General features: G+C 45.3%; 1 protein-coding gene across 2 annotated transcripts in view; it reads left to right on the top strand.

Annotated features, from left to right (window-relative positions):
• VPS37B (VPS37B subunit of ESCRT-I) overlaps positions 1-20,964 on the top strand; it is a 47,453-nt gene extending 26,489 nt beyond the window's left edge. For both annotated transcript variants that reach the window (XM_085859392.1, XM_085859393.1), the window contains 2 exons: positions 1,092-1,174; positions 19,506-20,964. In XM_085859392.1, coding sequence (XP_085715518.1) covers positions 1,092-1,174; positions 19,506-20,054 — 632 coding nt within the window. In that variant the 3' untranslated portion in view covers positions 20,055-20,964. The remainder of the gene's footprint in view (positions 1-1,091; positions 1,175-19,505) is intronic.
• Positions 20,965-21,799: the final 835 nt, after the last annotated feature.

Raw genomic sequence — 21,799 nt, forward strand, 5'->3', positions numbered from 1 at the left:
CTACTCCTCCTTGGGTTATTGTCGGATGGTCATGAAAATTCACACTAATCGTCTGGAATACATTGTGCACAAACTATCGAGCCGGATTTTCGATTTAGATCTTTGTTCACCCACAGCACCTCCTCGAACTTTGGGGATTTCCGATTTCAATCCGCATTTTCGGTACTTTTCGTTCAAATTGATACCGAGTAGTTATCAGTAGATGGAACTGGATGAGATTTGATATGCATAATCTTAAGGTGATTCCCTATCCGCTATATGACATCCATTTTGCTCTATGTCTTATAGTTTCCATGCTTGGCGACCCATCGCCGCCTACCGACTTGTATTGTTATTGTGTCTGTCAATCACCTACAGGTCACAATTCCAAACTAATCGTCATGAAACTTCACCAAGTTGTAGAGGTAGTCTCAACTAAGAAGCCTATTGAAGGTGAGGTCAAAGGTCATCTTTAGGTCAAATTTCTGGAATCCTCAATTTTCATCCGATTGACTTGAAATTTGAAGCTATATTTCAGGTCACTGGATTCAACCAGCCAATTATATTTAAGGTCAACATTGTCCCAAGGCCAACAACTACCGTGGCATTTCTAAAATCCTCAATTTTCATCCCATTGACTTCGAAATTTGAAGAAGATTTGCATATTTTCTCATTGAATTCAAGCACCAATTATTTTTGAGGTCAAATTTGTTTTATGGACTTTGCAAGTATCGTGCTCTGCACAACATCTTCTTGTTTGTCTGTTTGTCTGTGTGCAGGATATCTCAAAAAGTTGTTTACGGATCCGGGTGAAATTGTGGACAGGTTGGGTGTGTGACGCGGAGGAAGTGATTAGATTTTGGGGAAGATCCGTATCCGGATCCGACTACTAGAATTTTTTAAGTGATTCTTCACCATTGAGAGATCAGGCCAACAACGATATACAGCACGATATCTCAAAAATGTATTGGGGCCCGACATGTTCTCGTGGATCAGGCATTACGTGGCGGAGGTTGGCGCTCTTCCGAGTGCCCTTCTCGTATTTTAAAGTGTTTATTGAAGGAGTTGTGTGGGTTGAACAGGGGTCAATGGAAAGGTCTGTGTCCCAACAGATCGTCATGCACAGCAGCAGTCTGCTGACACCGTGCTAGCTTTACTACAGGCCGAAGGTGCCACGATTGAAGAGGAAACCGAGGTATGTTCATGACATTGCAACATTTCCTTTGTTTCGTTTTTGCAGGTGTTGAAGATCGGTGTCACATAAACACAGAATACACACTGTGTAGTATGTTGTTTGGCATTGCTACTTAAAGGTGAACTTTGACCTCATTTTTGCAATCATTCGATCCATCGCTATTTGGGTGAAATTGGTCAACGATAAACGAATGTTCATCTGGTTCTCGGAAAAATACAAAAATGCATCTACTAGCATTAGCTTGTGGATGTTGACAAAAAAATGCCATTTCAAAGTTGTTTTTTCACGTTGTCAGCGACAAGAATTTAATTTAACAAAAACAACATACCATCGTGCTCCTTTACTAAACAGAAAATTGTTCAAGGTTCGAAGAATCGAGTTATTTTATTATTTTGGTTTTTTTTTTTCGAGCTGATTTACACAGTCAACAACTTACTGATCCATGCAGCCTGACCCACATGTATTGTGTATCTAATGCACATGGGAAGATGGACTCAGGTGATGTGGCAGGTTTTGTCAAGAAAGCATGGTGGGTACATATGCCAGTCCCCCCCATTGAAGATTCACTTTAACACAGTTCTTATTCTCATTTGAGTCATATACTGCCACTGGTAACGTGTAACCCAGTTTCACCTGCTGCATGGTCGGGTAGTCGGCGATTAAACTGACTCCCCTCACTGGCTCGCCAGTGGGAAGGGTGACTGTGACACGCTGCAGGACTAAAAACAATAACTGCTAAAGGGGGGGTGAGCTCCTTTCGGGAGCCAACAGCCGTCCAGTAAGGAGATGGTGTCTCCGAAAAAACACCCATCCGGTTAGACCGTATTTTTTTAGGTTGTAGACAGCAACCACTCAGGATAGTACAACGGTACAAAAATACTTAGGAGTGTTAAAGTGGTGCCCGGAACCATCTTGCACTCTCCGTGTCAGGAATGCTGGTCTTACTTTCTGTCTCACTCAAACTATAACTACCGGGCTCGATTTAATCTTTCTTGCAGACAAATATCACACACTTTTCATCTCACACTTTTCTTACTCATTTTCATTCCTCACTTTACATTCTCTCTCTTTTCTCTCATTTCCCTCAGACAGCCTCCAATTAAATGTGATAAAGTCCGAAAAGCTAATGGCCCCTCGTTCCCGGCATTATGGGATGCGAAGAATCTCCGGTGACCTGCCTGTCTTTGCTGCCAATGACGGGAAGGGAGGGGGGTGGCTCAAGCAGTAGTAGTGTCAGTCCCTCCCAAGACCCTTGCCTTTTGAACCAACGTGACTCTTTTTCAATTCATTTCACCAACATCCGTGGTCTTTCTTTGAATCTTTCCTCTGTTGAACATCCTCGAGCAAACTACTCTCCTAATATCTTGCTTCTCTCAGAGACCCAATTGTTACATGATGTTCTTGTTAAATATTTTAACATTTTAAAACGACAACCTTCACCCATGATTCCACTTCAAAGTAGGAGTCTGTGTCTGCTCCAACATCAACACTCATGATGTACGCCATGTGGACCTTGAATCTCCAAACTTTGATGTCATCTGGCTTAAGATTTGTCTCTCGACCATCACTATTTGTCTGTTTCACTTACTGTTCTCCCAATTCGACAAACTTTATGGCTTTCTTTTGCTCTCTTAATTCTTGCCATGAGGCCATGACATCCGAACACCCTCAAGCAGAATTTCTCTATCTTGGAGATTTCAATGTACACCACAGGGAGTGGCTGAAATCTTCCCACATGGATGTTGGGGGAGTTGAAGCTCTTACATTTTCCATTCTTAATGATTTGGAACAAATTATCACCCACCCTATAAGGGGGGGGGGAAGGGCGAGTGGACACCTGTAGGATTTTCATGATGAGAAGGTGCCACCTATTTTAAGTCATTATCTTGGTACCAAAGTACATGAAAATGCATGTTGCCATTTTTGGAAGTGTGGTAGACGGCAGCCATCTTGGATTTAAAAATGGCCGATGTTTTGCCACAATTTTTCACTTGGTTAGTTTCAATGAAAGTATTTTACCTCAATTTTGAAAGCAAAATGATAGGTTTTCATTGCTGTTAACACTTCAAAATCAATGTAAGTAATATTTTGTTCAAATTACATACGATATCACCCATCCTGAAATTCAAAATGGCCACCAAAAAGTTACAAATTGCATTAAAATTTAAGGGCCATGGTCCGATCAACAGCTTCATCCTAACATTGACCCCCAGATTTAACCGGGTGTGGTATAAATTCTGATATGAGAAGAAAGCTGCTATTCTTCTCATTGACCCTGTGAAATTGTAGGGCTGCAAGATGTTTAGTTTGGATTTTGTACACCAAAACTTGCTTACTCCCATTGGTCAACCAATTAGTTGAACCACAGTATTCTATGGGGCTTGCAAATGCACATTTTTAGCTCTCTTGTCAAAATGATTGAAATACCAGCATGAAACTTCACAGGTGGGGTAGAGGGTCAAAGCTATTTAAATCAATGTGAAAACTGCATGTGATGAAATCGGACCATCCCCCTTTAAATATTGTGGTAACAAGTGTTATCTAAAAACGATACCAAACGGTATTTTTCTCAAAAGTTTTTTTGCACAGTTAGACACTCACCTAAGCAACTGTTACTCAGATACACACCTTAGCTCGTATATAAAACGATAAACAGTCACTTCTATGGACTTAATTTGTAGACTTTAACTCTACAAGCTACAATATTTAAATATCCATTTCAGAGGATACCAAATTTATGAGGTGCAGTATCATGCGCTCGCAGTACCAGCACACACCCCACATACCCTAGACACAATAGCCACACCCACATATACTATACACACCTTGCAACTGCATGTCCAACAAATGCAGTTTTAACCATGTAGAATGGAACTACATGAACTTGTTGCACGTTTGCTACTTTCATAGCCGTATTAAACAACATCATCATCATAATCATCACTGTTCTCTTCATTGTCAGAGTCAACTTCGGGGTTAGAAGGAGCATTGTCGCAAAGTTCTTCCCCTTCACAGCATGTACAAAATTCTGTGCAAAACAGTCCATTCTTTTTACACTTACATTGGTGACTGGAACACCGGGTCCAACCACATCCGCATTTCACCAACTGTGTGACGGCATCTGGAGCTGGAGGCAAATGTGTCATCACTGGTATGAAAATTCCATCTACCAAGTTCCAGCCATAGTTCTCTGGGGATGGTATTTCAGGGAATGCAACAATGTCATTGTACCATATCATGGCTTGATAATGTGCTCTGGCAATGGCATGTGTGAGTGCAGCTTGAGTTGGGGGAAGATTCTCTGCTTGGGCTTGTTTCCGCTTCAAGAGCCACCATCTTGCATCTGCAATGTTTGTTATTTTTGTTGTTCTCGGAAGATAGAGCTGACATACATAAGCTTCTAGAGCAGCACTTGTTGCTTCTGAGACAGTGCCTGTCGCACCAAGTTGGGACAATGCTACAACGATGTCATGGTTGTCATCCAAATGATCTAAAACCTTCCAGCATGCTGCTGCTTTTGATGGCCCCAAAGTTTTATATATTGGTCCAAGTTTGATTACTCTCTGGTTGTTTCCTGCACCAGTTACCATAATAGTGTCTGCTGCAAGATTAGGATAGCGCCTAATAGCCAGAACCAAGACATCCGTATCGGGAGAATAGATTCTCAATGAGGTAACACGTTGTTGGTGGCATCAACAGCATGTAGCATGAGCTTGGTATCTGCCTCTTCTTGGGAGCTACTTAAGTCAACGCTCCTATGTGAACTTTCTGCTCTGTCACGCCATACAACGACAACACGCTTTCTGTTCAAAGCAGCGTGCTGCAGAATCTTCTCTGCGAAATAAGCCGTCGACTCATCCTTTGTCTTCACATGTGCAAGGAGATTCCGCATACTGGTGTTAATTGATATTGAGTCTGTTATGTGATAGGCCACAGCCTTGTAACCCAGATGCTGCCCTCTGTAGCTAATTATTTGTTGCAGATACTCAAAAGGGCCAATTTATTTAATATATTATTGCCTGTTAGAAGTAGCACCCCAAAGTTTCTTAGTATAGAAATAAGAAAAAAATACTCTATTTCAATGGATTTAGAAGAATATTTAAATAAATAAACAGCTCATTTCAAATGGCCATTTTGAAATTCAAAATTGTGGTATCCGAGGTGCAGCGGAACATGGAGAGCGAGAGCGTAGCAGTAACTCCGCTTTATTGCCCGTTTGGATGTACATCAACGCCACCCCTAGAGGGCGAGTCATGATACACGAAAACCCAATCACGTGATACAGCACACTCCTCCCCTCGTAAAATGACAATTCAAATGATGAAATGACAATTGTAACATGACCAAACGAAACCAATCAACATTCAAAATCCTCCAAGTACCGCGGCCGTCTCCTGACCCGCCTCGGACGGGCAGCGACGCCAGACGGCCCAGGCTCAGACGCCTCCCGGCAAGGTCGAGGTGACACCCTCGCCGGACTTGCCCCATCCGCAACAACAACCGCCCCTGGCCGACAAGCTTGCCCATCATCCTCGAGCAGGACTGAATCAGGTGAACACCCCGCGGGCATCGACACGTCCAGCCCTGGCGATACAACGTCTGGCCACGGCGAGATCAAAGGTGGGGGTCCCACATCGCTCGGCACGGGGGCGGGGGGGTGACACTGAACAGCGATCATGCATTTGGTCCACGTGCCGCTTCCACACCTCCCCACCATCAGTCCGCACCATGCAATTCGCCGGCCCCAGTACCACAGAGACCACAGCCGGCACCCATTTGGAACCGTGGAAATAATCGCGCACCATTACCCGCTGTCCCACATCAAAACCGCGCAGCAGCGTCGGGCGCGACACCGCCCCACTCACCGACCCTCCAGGTCTCAGCAAATCCAGTCTGGACCGCAATGCCCGTCCATTGAGACGAATGGCAGGAGAATCGCCCGTGACAGGATGAATCGCGTTCCTGTATTGGAGCAAAAAGACATCGACCACCGTCTGCACAGGTGCAACACCCCCCCTGCGCAAAGCCTGTTTCAACATCTTAACAAACGACTCCGCCTGCCCATTCGTCGCAGGATGATACGGTGCGGACCTTCGATGTCGAATACCATTTTGACGCATAAACTCATCATGTACACCTGCGATGAACTGCGGACCATTATCAGAGACCAGAACCTCGGGTAATCCTTTATTAGCAAAGATCGTCCGCAGTTTTTCTACTGTAATGTTTGCTGATGCATGCTGCATTACTACAACCTCCAGGCATTTAGAGAATGCATCGATCACAATCAAAAACATTTTGCCATTAACTGGCCCCGCAAAATCCACATGGACCCTCTGCCAGGCCCTGCCTGGGGTAGGCCATAGTCCCGAAGCTTGACGCGGGTTATCAGCATCTGTTTGGCACGTGGTACAACGTTTAACCAACTGCTCAATGTCTTTGTCCAACCCCAGCCACCACAACAGGCTACGAGCAAGACTCTTGGTCTTCACAACGCCAAGGTGACTGACGTGCAGTTCTTCCAAACACCGCTGCCTGAACTTCGGTGGAATCACCGCTCTCATTCCCCACATAACGCACCGTTGGACCAACGACAGCTCCGATGCCCGTGATGCGAAAGGCTGAAATGCCGGTGTTGAAGGTAGCTCGCTCCAATTCCCCGTAGAAATCGCCTGGACGACACGGGCGAGCACTGGATCATGAGCCGATTCCACCGCGACCTGTTTGGCCGTAATCGGCCCGCTTTGGACCTGGCCCAGCGCGAACACATCAACCCGGTCGGCCGACTCAGACGCAGCTGGACCCTCCGCACAAGGCAAGCGCGAGAGCCCGTCACAGTTAGCATGCTTTTCCGTGCTCCGGAACTGAATATCGTAATCGTAAGCAGCAAGAAACAGACACCACCGCTGTATCCGCGCGGCCGCTGCCACGGTTACCCCGCGCTCGGGTTTCAGGATGAAATGGAGCGGTTTGTTTTCCGTCTGCAAGGTGAAATGCCATCCCAGCAGGTATTGATGAAACTTTCGCACCCCCCAGACGAGGCTGAGAGCCTCTCGCTCAATCTGGGCATATTCCCGCTCTGTTGCGGACAGGGTCCGGGATGCAAAACAAACAGGCCGCTCGGAACCATCGTCCATCCTGTGGGAGAGTACTGCCCCGATGCCATATGCAGAGCTGCCGCATGCCAATAAGAGCAGACGCGCAGGCTCGTAGTGCATGAGGATCGTATCCTCTGTGAGCAGCCGCTTGACGCGGTCGAACGCCGCCTGGTTTGCAGGCCCCCAGGCCCAGCGCTCGTCCTTCCTGAGCAACCGCGTTAACGGTGCAAGCTGTGAGCTGAGCCCGTGCACGAACCTTTGGTAATACTGGGCCATACCAATGAACGAGCCCAGCTGCTTCTTGTTGCGAGGCGGTGGCATGTGCTGAATCGCCTCCACCTTCCGAGGGCCTTTCAACAGCCCCTCCGGCGTGATGATGTGCCCGAGGTATTCTGAGCGCTGATTGAAGAACGCGCACTTGTCTCTGTTCAAGCGCAGACCGCACGCTTCCAGCTTCGTCAGCACTTGGGCAATGTTCGCAAGATGCTCGTCCGCCGTTTTCCCCGCAATGAGCACATCGTCCAGGTAGGTTTGAGCGGGCAGGTCAATGCAAACCTGATCCATGGCTTTCTGCCACAAGGCGGGGGCCGAAGCAATCCCAAAACAGTCGGGTATATCGATAGAGCCCTTGACACGTGTTGATTGTCAAAAGGTCGCTACTCCCGCGATCCATCGGCAGGTGAAAATATGCATCACGCAGATCAAGCTTCGTGTGAAGTATTGACTCCCCGCCAATCGTGCATATATCTCATCGATTTGACGGCAGTGGATATTGCTCCACGCTGAGCCCCGGGTTAACCGTGGACTTGAAGTCCCTGCACAATCGGACGTCTCCATTCAGTTTCAGCACCGTGACGACCGGGGTGGCCCAATCTGAGTACGACACCCGTTCGATCACTCCACAGGCCTCCAGCCTATCCAGTTCACCCTTGACCTTGTCCCGCAGAGCATACGGCACCGGTCGTGGTTTACAAAAACGAGGAACCACCCCCTCCTTCAGGAAGAGCTTTGCCTCCACGCCCTTGAGTTTCCCAAGGTCGTCGCAAAACAAACCTTGATGTCTTTAAAGAATCTTCTCCAACTGATCCTCCCATCGGCTCGGCATGGGTTGCACAAGGTGAACAGCGGCCCAGTCTAACCTGATGCGGGTCAGCAAGTCTCGGCCCAGGAGAGACGGCCCCCCTCCCCCACACGACGTACAGCGGAAGCGCGGCGACCTGGCCTTGGTACCGCACAGACGCGTCTGCCATCCCGACTGGCGCTGTCTTCTCGCGGGTGTACGTGAACAATGTGAGGTCGGACCTGATAAGCTTCAGGTCGTTGAGTCTACGCGCGGTCTGCTCGCCAATGATCGACACCGCCGCTCCTGTATCAACCTGGAACGTGATAGGCGTGTTGTTCACTTCAACTTCCACCGTCAATCGGGCGCGCCACCGCAGGACCAATTGAAAACAGGCCCATCAACGGCTGCCGGTTTCGCCCCGGGTCGCCGAGGTCGCCTCGCACATCGCCGTCCATGACCTTAACGGTGGCCAACGCCCCTCGGCACACACGCTTCAGATGACCCACCTTGTGACAACGTAAACACACGGTGCTTTTAAACGGGCAAACACGGCGCAGGTGTCGACCTCCGCATCCCAAACACGTCCGCGGGGTCACCTCGCCGCTCGTGCGGCCGCACAGCAACGTCTGGCCCCGACCCGCACCGAAGGTTGTGCGTGCGTCCTGGGGCGCTCGCGACACCGTATGGGCCCCCGTGCCATCCGGCATGCCGCGGCGGGCGATGGCCCGAACATCTCCGAGAGTCTGCTCGACAGCTGTAGCAGTGTCGACCGCCGAGGTAAATGTACTGGCTTCACCCTTCAGCCGTAGAACCGCTGAAACCATTTTCGCATCTCGCAAACCAGAAATAAAACTATCTCTGAGCCGAGCTGGACGCTCCTCTGCCGTGAACTTGCAGGCCACGGAAGAATGCTTCACTCGCACCACGAAATCAGCAACGCGCTCCTTTGTACCTTTTGCGAGGCGATCGAACTGGTATCGAGCCAGCTGTAATGACTTCTCCGGCACCATGTGTGCTTTCATCTTCTGCGCAATGTCCCGAAACGACAGCGTGTTCCCACTGTGCTTGTCCGGCGCCACCAAATCACTCAGCAGTCGATAATGTTCCACCGATAGCGAGGCGAGCAACATCGACTTCTGTTTGCTCTCGTCGACCACATCATTCGCGTGGAAATAGCACCCCACCTGTTCTGAAAACAATTCGAAGTCGTCTTCAACGAAAACTAACACCTGTCCGTGCGCCGTGACTCGTCGATCAACCATCCTCGTCAGTCAGTTGTGGTATCCGAGGCGCAGCGGTACATGGAGAGCGAGAGCGAGAGCGTAGCAGTAATTCCGCTTTCTTACCCGTCTGGATGTACATCAACGCCACCCCTAGCGGGCGAGTCATGATACACGAAAACCCAATCACATGATACAGCACAAAAATGACCTTATAATTATTTTAAATATGCATATAATAAATCATAATGTCTCTCCTATTCATGTTCACTCATATTATGGGATACAATTGATATTATTTTTAAAATATGAGCAATAATTATTCATGAAAGAAAAAAAAAGCATGATCATGGCAGCCATTTTGGAATTCAAAATGGCCACTATTTGACACTGCTCCAAAATTGGCAACATCAATTTTCCTGTTCCTAGACATATGTAGAACATATCTAAATAGGTGGCAACTTCTCATCATGAAAGTCCTACGGGCCCATTGTCTCGGACAGTGGTTCCCAACCTTTTTCTGATAGAGTACCACTTGGAGGTCCCATACCGTCGCCGCATACCACCTGGTTCCAGAAAAATTCAATTCGATAAGATATCAATTTATTCACAAGTAGAACACACAAATTAACTAACTTTCAACAAAGAACAAAATTTAATGCGAGGGCTGCATCTGTTTCTTCTCCACCAGCTGGTCGATGCGGGGCATAACTTTGCTCACAGCACATCGGAAATCATGCCCGGGCGCAGCAAGACGGTTCTGGCTCTTTGACTTGATGGTCATCACGGCTGAGAACCCCTGCTCACACTCCCACATAGAGGAGAAAATCAGTAGCTGGGGAACAGCGTGACAGGCTAATGTCGGGTACGAGGAGGCCATGGTGACCCAGAAGTTCATAGGAGAGCATTCCTTGTGCTTCGTCTTTGCTGTCTCATCAGCCTGGATATCTATGAGCTCCTCTTGTTCCCTGGTCCCGACAGGCAGGTCGCCTGGTTCAACGGAAAATGGATTGGTGATGTAGGCACAACATGTAATGTCTGGGAAGTAATGCATCAACTCAGTCTTGAGTAGTGAGAGGTGATGGACGATTTCTTGGGAAAATTCATCATTGGGCTCGCTCTCAAGGGTAGTCAGGAGTTCGAACATTCCGTAGCATTTGCTCTACACGTTCTTGATCCAGAGGTCCAACTTCCGGACAAACGCTCCCAGCTTCGAGATGAAGTCTGAGACAGTGCAGTTTGGCGCTTGGAACGACAGGTTTAAGTGGTTGAAGACCCCAAAAATGTCTGACAGGTAGGCCAACCTTGAGATAAACTCCTCGTCCTCCAGATCTTTTTGAAAACCGTGTACTTTCTCCATGAAGAATACGAGGAGTTCATCCCTCAGTTCAAAGAGACGCCTCGTCATATTCCCCCGGGAGAGCCAGCGAACCTCTGTGTGGTTGAGGAGACAGGTGTGGTCGGAGCCGAGATCTTCACAGAGCCGTTTGAACAGCCGAGTCTTCAGGGCGGATGTTTTGACGAAATTAACTATTTTGATTAATTGGTTCAAGCATGATAACAAATTTGGAGGGAGTACCTTAGTACTAAGTGCGAATCTGTGTATGAAACAATGGACACTGGTGGCGTTTGGTGACACAGCTTTCACATGGGCTTGAAACCCTGACTTTCGACCGAGCATATACGGAGCCCCATCTTTCGTGCATCCGACCAACTTTCCCCAATCCAGTTCATTATGTTTGAAGAAATTATCCAAAAGGTTGAAAACATACTTTACTCCCCCCCCCCATCATTTTTTTTTTTTAAGTTGAGCCCGAAAGTGCTCGCGAACCACCTGGAAGGCCCTCGCTTTACCACAGGTTGGGAACCACTGGTCTAGGACCACTTGCCCCCTCCCCCCCCCCACTACTACCCATATCCCAGATCGTCATGACCACACTTCCAATACTTTGGATTTATTCCTCCCTTCCAATCAGTTACATTACAACTACACAATTTCACCTCCAATTGGTTCTTCTGAGCACAATCTTGTGAACATCACTTTACTTACCACCACTTCCTTTCATATGACTGCTCCGACGAAACGCCAGTATTGGCATTTCAATAATACTGACTGGACTGGTTAACGAAACTTCTATTCTGACTTTCCCTGGAAGGACTACTGCCTCTCCTCGAGCAATGCCTCCATCTCTGCTGAACGTATAGCTGAGGTTCTTATTGCAGGAATGGATAGGCCGGGGGCCTGTGGGACCTACCTTGCACCCCCCCCCCCCCCCGCGACAATTTTTCACTGATACCACAGTGTTCATATATATCCCAAGTATCAGAAAAAAGATGTTCCCAGAAAAATAACTCATTTGCACTATGCTTTATTAAGCTGTTTCCATGGCAACCAATCAAAAATAGACGAATCTCACAAAGATCGGCAAAATGTCAATATCTATGTAACGGTCAAAATGAGATGACCGTCAGTATCCTGGGGGTTTATATCTGTCAAATATAAACATAAAATCACAAAATTGGTGTCAAATTAAAGCTTATACATTTACGTATTAAAATATATTTTGTTTATGCTAATTAGCTCATTTGCATGTTAATTAAATTTGATTTGAGGACAATAATTCCCACAAAAATGCAAGAATTTCCATTTTCTTTCCTTGTAATTACCACACATGTCAGTTTTTTGTCAAAAAAACATGACTTAAGTGTTGCCAGATACAAGCCAGGTTGGCTAAAAATATATTAAAAGTTTTGAATTTTTAAAATTAGGCTAATTAGCATAAAATACAAAGCACAATGAATCTGTTGAAAATCATGCGAAATCAGATTAATCAATAGAATTAATTACCTGGGCCTGATATAATGCATAACTGCGACTTGTGATGTCTGTTGGTGTTTAAGGGAAACATAACTATTTTCTGTTTGAGTGAAAGTCGTGGAAATAATTTAAATGCATGATATGCTAATTAGGATCCGCCATTATGGAAATTTTCATTTTCGTAAATATCTCAACTTCTGGTACATGGAAATTTGTAATTGAGGAATCTACACATATGTTTGGAGGGTCAATGAATAAGGTGGACATATTTCCTTTGTTGTCAGAGATGTAGAATAATGCTTGGATAGCTTAATTACATGCAAAAATGGAAACTGCTTAATAAAGCATAGTGCAAATGAGTTATTTTTCTGGGAACATCTTTTTTTCTGATACTTGGGATATATATGAACACTGTGGTATCAGTGAAAAATTGTCACAGGTGGGGTGCAAGGTGGTCCCACTGGCCCCTGGCCTCGGAGGCTTATATCCCCTTCTCTCCCAATCATCAACAAGGTTATGGAATCCATCAGCGCTTCAGACGTTAAATCCTTCCTCTTCTCCAATGGCTTGATTTCCGATCATCAATTTGGTTTCAGACCAGGTCACTCTACCCTGGATATGCTGCTTCTGCTCTCCCAACAATGGATGGAGGTCCTCAATGCCAGACAGGAAATCCGAGCCATATCCCTGGACCTATCGCGTGCCTTTGACACAGTCTGGCACCCTGCCCTGCTCACCAAACTCTCTTCCTATGGTATCCAAGGCCATCTCCACTCATGGCTCGCAGACTTCCTCTCCTGTCGCAGTCAACGTGTGGCCCCTTTTCCTGTCCAGGCTGGAGTTCCTCAAGGTAGCGTTCTGGGTCCTGTTCTTTTTCTGGTTTTCATCAATGATCTCTCCAACTCTGGAAAATCCTCTATCTCTTTGCTGATGACTCCACCCTCTGCCGTACCATTGGTCATCCCTCAGACCGGCAAGCAGCAGCTTCTTCGCTCACTGCAGATCTGGACAAAATCACAAACTGGTCCAACACGTGGAACATGTCTTTCAATCCGGACAAATCTCACACTCTCACTATGTCTCTCCGAAAGGACCGTTTAGAATCCCCCCCCCCCATCCACTTTCTCAACAATCCTCTGGAAGAAGTCCTTTCTTTCAAGCTTTTGGGTCTCACTATCTGCCATGAACTTTCCTGGGAAAGCCACATTTCAAAGCTCGCCTCCAAAGCCAGTCGCCGACTGGGAATCCTCCATCGTGCAAAGTCCTTCCTCGGCCCACCTGAGCTCCTGACCACTTACAAAGCTTTTGTCCACAGCCTGATGGAGTACTGCTCTCCCCTCTGAGCTGGTGCTCCTGCCTCCCACCTTTCTCGGCTTCACGCTGTGGAAACCAAGGCATTCTGGATCATTTGCATCTCCCGCAATTAGGCTGTCTTTGGGCCTCTCACTCAATCACCGCAGGTTGGTCGGTGGTCTTTCTTTCTTCCACTGTCTCCTCTCCAGCCTCGCCCCCCCTACTCTCTCTGCGATTTGTCCCCACCACATTTCCGCAGGGTGCTCAAGGTCCGCCAACAACTCCCTTCTGGTAAAACTACCAAAATCATGAATCAATGCTCACCTTCACTCTTTCATTCCTCTTTTTTCCCACCTTTGGAATAAACTCCCTCACTCTATTCTTTCCCATTCTTCCCTCCAGGCCTTCAAAACAGCTGTTCACCACCACCTCTTATCATCCTCCATCCAAATCCTCGATCTTTTCTACCCCTGATAATCCACCCAAGCCCACCTCCTTCAAATTCCCTGCTTTCCTTCCTGAAAGTCCCTGTAATGTTCATCTTGTATTCCCCATGTTCCCCGTCCCATCCCTCTCCCTTCCACAGATCTAATGTCTCTGTTCCCCACTGTTTTGTCCTTCCCACTCCCGCCCCTCTTGTCTCATGCCCCCCTTGCTGTGCATTGTGTGTTGGCTCTCACACGAGCCTTGACAAGGTATACAAAAAAAAGGGTGATCGTTCAAACTCTTCTAATACCGTCCTATTGTTCTGACTTCTACTGTTTCCAAAGGCTTTGAACATCTTCTCAACTCCTATTTTATCAAGCATCTTGAATCTCAGTCTTCTATATGGCTTTCGCAAGGCGAGATCTACAGGAGATATCCTTTCTTACATTACGAATGTCTGGGCCTCTTCTATGAGAGACTTTGGGGAATCCTTTGTTGTAGGCCTTGATATCTCAAAAGCCTTTGACAGAGTTTGGCATCAGGGTCTGATATCCAACCTTCCCTCTTTCGGCTTTCCTCCTTCACTCTGCTCTCTCATATCGAGCTTTCTCTCCGACCGCTCTCTCTCCATAATTGTTGATGGTTCAGCATCTCCCCCCTTCCCGATCAACAGCGGTGTACCTCAGGGTTTCGTTCTGTCTCCAATACTCTTCCTTATTTTTATCAATGACCTTCTTTCTTCCACAAATAACCAAATGCACTCGTATGCTGATGACTCAACATTACATTCATCTATGTCTTTCCCATCGTCCCTCACTCGATCTACATCTCGTTTCATCACAGCCACCTCTTTAAATTTGGATTTAGATAAGATCGCCTAGTGGGGCAAAGGTAAACAAGTTAAGTTTCATGTTTCTAAAACTACATTTCTTCTCATCTCTTTCTCTCTAAAACTCCTCTCAACTCTCCAATCTCCTTTGAAAGCTGTACAATTACATCATGTGACACAATAAACCTACTAGGTATCACTCTGACATCAAATTTATCCTGGAATCCACACATTACGCAAGTAGTTAAGTCTGCCTCGAAGAAATTAGGAGTCCTATTCAGATGTCAAAGATTCTTCTCCTCTGAATAGTTGCTCCGACTATATAAAGGATTGATTTGTCCTTGTATAGAGTACTACTCTCACATCTCGAGAGGTTACAGCTCCACATACTTACTGGACAGAATTGAATCCAAAGTTATTCGACTTGTCAACTCTACCATTGTGACCTCCAAACTCGACCCGCTCAAATTACGCCGCATAGTTCTCTCTCTTTTCTGCAGATATTACTTTGGTTTCTGCTCGCAATAACTTGCTGCTTGTGTATCTCCAATATGTGAGATTAAGGAATACTCGACAAGCCACTACATCACATGATTATTGTGCGGCCATTGGCAATTCAAGGATGGGCCGTTACGATGTTTGTTTCTTCCCCTCTACTGCCAAACTCTGGAACTCTTTACCTTCTCACGTCTTCCCAAACCCTCGTGAAAAAGCAGATTTTTTTTTTTTTACTGTCTCAAAAACTCGTAGACTATTCTCTCTTTCCTTACTTTTCTATCAATGCAGTTCTTTTATTTAAGGCCTGGCCTCAATGACTATTTAGTCCTTAACTGGAGCCTTCAACATTAAAAACAAACAAACAAAAAAACGGGAGTAAACAATGTAAGGCAGGCATCGTACCAAATCTTGGATGTGGAAATAACACACATAGGACCAGCTTGGCGGACTATAGGTTCACTTTAGCAGAGTGCTACGGAGATGTAAAAAAAAAAAAAATTACGATCACTGTGACGTCGTCAGGCGATTTCGAGGTGACATTATCATTATGGTCCGGGTCATAGGTCATTTGAAAGCTTCAAACTTAAAATTCTTACCAAAGTACCAATTTTGAGCTCACAACCCACACAACTCCTGTTTTATAAATAATGTGCTTGGAAAACACTTGTTGATTACCATCAAACAGGTATCATCTCCTTCAATCATTTGTGAAGATTGATGGAGTTTTCACGATGTACTCGACTTTCTTTTCTACAACATGCATGTGTGCGCATGCTAAATTGTTATATCAGCAGTTGCATGTCGGATTTTATGGTGGTTTTAAAATCTTAGCCTTACCCATTCAAGAAGGCATGAAAATGGACACTGGTGCAGGGCTCTGTCACTTTTTGAAATGCGTGTATGCCGAATAAAAAGTAGGTGTATGAAAACCTTGAAGGTCGGGAGTATGGGTGCCACCGAGGCCCCCATCTTCTGAAGGTATCTAATGCTCCCTCGTGCATTCTCAGCCATTTTGGGTAACAAAATGCATGTTTAAAACCTTTGATATTTACAGGTATAAATTGGGAAATGTTATGGTATTAGTTTAAAAAAAAAAAATTTTTTAATTCTCCAAGTACTTCCTGTTGTTCGAGTACATGTAATAATCGAATTGACATTTTAATCAAGTACTGTTTTAATCTAAATTTATACTGTCAAGAAACATCCGTAAGGTGGGGAAATGGGGGATCTTTTTGGAGGCCTTTAAATTGGAGGTGACTATCCCAACTTGGAACATTCCCATACACACCTTGAGTGCAGCCGCAATGTTTCAACTTGCTCTCTCCAGTGGGTTTGGACTTAGGAGTGCACAACATATGGAGAATGTGTGTAAATTATCCAAGTACTTTTCGATTCTTTAAGGTTTTCATGCAGAGGATGCGATTATAATATTGTTGTGGGCCTGGTGGTTAAGGTTAACCTCCCCCCCCCCAGCCCAAGTTGTGGTGACAGGCGGTTAACACTGCCAGCCCGGACAGCCGAACGGTTTTTCCTTATTAGGAGGCGGACACATTGATCCTTGGAGATTATAACGTGCGCAGGAGGGGTTGGGCGCAATGGTGGAGTGACGGAGGCATAGATGGATGCATTGGGGTTTATACTTGAACCCTACGACAAATACACGGACACAGCAACTTCAAATAAACATGGGAATTTAAAGACGATATAAATATTTACATGGAATAATAATCAGAATATAATAATACGTGAGGTAAATTTACCCTAAAGTCTAAATCGAGGCGTCTCTACACATACTTAAATACAGACAAGGGGAAATGAAATCAAAGAAAATCCTTTTATTCTGGCACATAGTCCAGAATTTATTCTGGTCCAGAGATGGTATTTATGGAACGTAGAATCGTCGCACTCCTATTTGCCCGTATAGATTCGTGCAAAATGGTGCCAAGCCGCTCTCCCGGAGCAGGAACGTTCATCAGGCAATTCGTGAGCGGTATTCAACACCAAGGCTCACCGTCTGTCGTGCAGCTTCTTCATCTATCGCACCTGCCGATACGCTCTTTGCAGAATGGCGCCATCCCTTTCGGTGACATACACAAGGTCCTGAGGTCCGTCTCTCACGACCCAACCATGAGTCTGACCAACGTCTTGCTCACGAAAGAAAGCGTGAGGGTGGGGGCATGGTAGACAATGTACCAGGGCATTACTGGCCCGATAAAACTCACACAAATAGCAACGTTTTCTTTTTAACCAGTGTCCTCCATAAAATCCAGCAGGAGCATTTAAAAATTGAAACCCATGCTATCTACCTGGCAAAGGCCTGCCAACCTGCATCCATGCCCTCCCCCCCCCCCGATATGCGTTCCTCCAACCTCCTCGCATGCAGGCACGCACACCCCATGGAGACTCATTTGTACCCATTTGTGTCATGTCCGTGCGTGATGTCTACGTACCTCTTCGTTTTCAGCAACTGCTGACTATTAATATATTGCAGCAACTTTGAGTATATTTAGATTAATATTTTGTCATGAGAGCAGATCACCCATAATGGTAAAAAGCAAAGTGCTTACATAATTGCCAATTTAACAAGGACCCCGGTGGACTGTTATGACTTGCAAAAGCAGGTTATAGAGCACAGTGTTGTGCTCAATGAAGTTCTACTTTCTGCACATTCCTTAATCTTTTCTTCACTCAATATAATTGTCCGAACAGTACAAAAGGTTAAGTTTAATGCTTTGCTTAAATATACACTGCAATAAAAATCGCTAATTTGTTAAAATTATCAGATTCCGACACTTATTTAGTTCACAATATCCAATTCTCAAATCCGATCTAATATTTCGATTTTATACTTTAATTAGTCTGTGAGAGTAGATCGTGTTTCCAAATCGAGGCATGTTTGAATTGGCCGAACAAAATGGTGAATTAGGATCCCAGCAAGCTGATAGAGGGCTGACCAAGGATGATGCCTTGCTCAAGGATAATTAAATAAGGCTGTTGATTATATCTTCAAAGGGGATGTTTAAATTAACTCAAACACCCAATTTTCACTCATGCACTCTCTTGGAATTCCCTTCGTATGTATGTAAAGTTTCAGGTTACTAGGTTTCATGGTTTTGGAGTTCACACACACCACACACACCACACACACACACGTATTATTATTATTATTATAGATTTGGGTTTTTACATTTGTCTACAATCCGGTGATGATTCTTGCTCGTTTGAAAGGTAACTAGCAGGAGCCATGAAATATTCAAGATTTGAATATTTCATTCATTGAAATGTAACCATATTGAATTCATATTGAATTCAATTCAACAAATGAATTCATATTGAATTCAAGATTGAACTTGAAATCAAGAAGATTTGCAGCCTTGCATCAAATCAATCCTCAACCACAGTGACAGCGTGTCATTGGTTTCCACGATTATTTGTTTTTTAATCACAACATTAATGCTGCCTTTATTGTCCATTACCTTTTCGGCAGTTTGTTTGACTTGTTGAGTTGTGGGGGGGGACTAATTGTATATCTGTTTTACCACTAAGACACTGCATTATTTCACCCGAAGGTAAACTCGATCCTATGAATCAGTAACTCTATGATCTTATCTTGTGGTGTTGGCTTTTCTACTTGTCAGCAATGAAGGCAAACATATGCACATCGCTTGCAAAAATGGAGTGTCCTCTTGCATCCAACCGATAAATCAGCTTGCAGGTTACAACGTTAAGCTGGCTGTTGTTTACTTGCACTAGTCAATGTCGCAAGATCCTTTTGTGATTCTTTCCAAACAATAACCTTCTAGGCAGGTAGTCCATCTAAATTGCAAATTGTTGTGAAGTGCTGAATTTGGGATTGGCCTCCTTGTCTCATTTGGACTTTCTGGTCTGTTCCTGCCTTGTGATTGGTATGCTTCAAACAGATCAGATCAGTTCAACTTTTTTGTTTTGTTTGCACGTGTTCTTTAGAAATCTTCACAACAGGTTAAAAAAACTTGTTCAAATTTCTGATTCTGTGGACAGTCCAAACGAAGAGCATTTATGCCCGTAATGTGTTTTATGTCATTATTTTTTTCTCATCCACCGAAGGCAATGGCTGAAAACCTTCTCGAAGGTCAATCTTCATTGGACACGTTCCTCGAGACTTATCAGAACAAGCGACAGCTCGCACACAACCGGCGGATCAAGATAGAAAAGTTGCAAGAAATCCTGCGCAAACAGCACGATTGGCAGTCACAATCACATATGTCATCTCCTCTTTCTCAACAGGGCCAATCCAGCACTCCCCCGATCTACCCCGCCCGACCCGCGCCGATGCCCCCCGGCCAACCAAACGTGCCTGGTCCGATGGCAACTCAGTGTCCTGTGATGCCCGGGACCCGTTACACGCACCCCTGCCAGGTCCAGGTTGCACCCAACGTTGCTTTGAACCAGTCGTTGCCTCACCAACCGATGATACCGTTTGCTTATCCACAGCCCTCGTACGGGCATCCTTCTATGCCAATGCCCATCATTCCTGGGCAGTGTGGATCTAACAGGCCACCTATGCCACAACCTCAGTTCTGGCCGTCATCCCAGCCTCCCCCTCTCCCTCCCAGATCCTACCCGGCACAGATCGGTTTCGCTCTCCCTCGGTAATTCTGCTTTCGGCGGTTACCCACGTCTCTGACTCGGCGTGCATGTTTTCCGTTGGCGGCAAAGCAAAACTATGGTAAAGTGAATGGGGACTTCGTGTTGGTGTGGCAGGTTTTAATTTCACCACTTTCAGCATACCTTTTGGCGTGATCTCACAATGAGCCAATGATTTGTATAGATTGATTTACAAGTTTTGGGTTTCTGCAATTTTGTTCTTCTTAAAACCGATTTGCTAACATTTAAGTTTATCTGATCTGATAGCTCATCTGATGAGTTTGAATTGATAATGCTAGCATCGGATTAATGTTTAATAATTAGAATGGATTTGTTGATATAGAATGCTTAAAGAAAAAGTTTAACTTTTTGAATGTTGTCGATGACTCTTTAGTTACAGATTAGAAAGATGCACTTTTCTTTAGTTTAAATCCTTTTGGGGATGGGGGATGGGGGATGGGGTGGGGGGGGGCGGTGTAATTGGTCAGTCAATCCATGAAGTTTCAGGATCACTAAGTGCTTATACCTGTCCCACCTGGAAGTTACTTGCATGTGCTCCAAATGCTTTAATCACCACTTCTTCCCATTGGTGGGAAACAGCTTTCGCTGACTTTTGGTGAGATTGGCATCCAAGCTGAGGTTACATTGAGGGATGTGAGGAGGTGGGGGAAGGGTTCAATGTAGTTTGGGGTGGAAGACGTTTCTTTGTGCTTTCTGATTCCAAGGTTCTTGAGACCGATTTTATTTTATTTTTGGTTTTGCTGGTAGTTAACGTTTCTGTTTTGATTTTTACACACCACCATACCATTGGTTTTGAACGCTTTCTTTTATCATCATTTGGTTTGACTATTTAGCTCCTTATTTATCAATGTATAATTGAATGAATATATACTATATGTTATAAAAGTTTTGGAATGAATGAATGACCGCTTTATTTTATTTTTACCTTTCTCGTGTGCTTTGGCTCTATTTGGCCTGCTTTTGACAGTTGAATCTTGTTGCACATTTGTGTTCTAATTATTCTTAGCCATTTAAAGTTATGATGTCCCAGGGTAAAACAGAGATTGTAGTTTACATGATTGAGGGTTTTTTCCCCACCAAAAACTACTTGTGTTAATCATTGCAAGAATGTGTTTAAACACACAGCCTTTGGGTCTTTTTGTTGTGGGGGGGGGGGTGTTTTTGTGAAGCACGTGGGCACGTCTTACATGATGATGATGGATTGACTGTTCAGTTACCCTCGCCTAAGGAGAGGGTGCTGCATTTGGGTCCGTTTGTTTGTCTTTGTTAATTGCCGGAATCCTTCGGATTTTGGCAATTATGTTGTTCGGTTGTGTGCGTCATTCTGTGTGTCTGTCTCTCTGTCTGTTTGTTTGTTTGTGTGTTTGTTTACCCTGTAGCAGCCATATCGTTTCAGCGATCATGACCAATCTGGGTACAGACGTCGGCCATTGTCCAACTTAGACACTTGCCGTTTTTGGTGAATCTAGCTCAAAGGTCAAGGTCACCGAAAAACCGAAATTCTTATTTTCGCAATAACATCCGCTAAAATGGTCTTATCTTATCGACTTCAAACCAAATCCAAAATGTGCATCTTCCAATACTGCATCCAACCATATGTCTCGTTGGGGTGTCACACCAACACCCTTCTTAGCGGTCGGGGATCGAATGTCGGGGGGGGGGGGTCAAAACTTTCAAATTGCGATTAAAAACGCCATTTCAAGTCCGATTGACTTCCAAGTTATGATTGTGAC

Source organism: Eptatretus burgeri, chromosome 16, assembly GCF_056783735.1.
Source record: "Eptatretus burgeri isolate ZD-2024b chromosome 16, Ebu_testis_v1, whole genome shotgun sequence".
Classification (NCBI taxonomy): domain Eukaryota; kingdom Metazoa; phylum Chordata; class Myxini; order Myxiniformes; family Myxinidae; genus Eptatretus; species Eptatretus burgeri.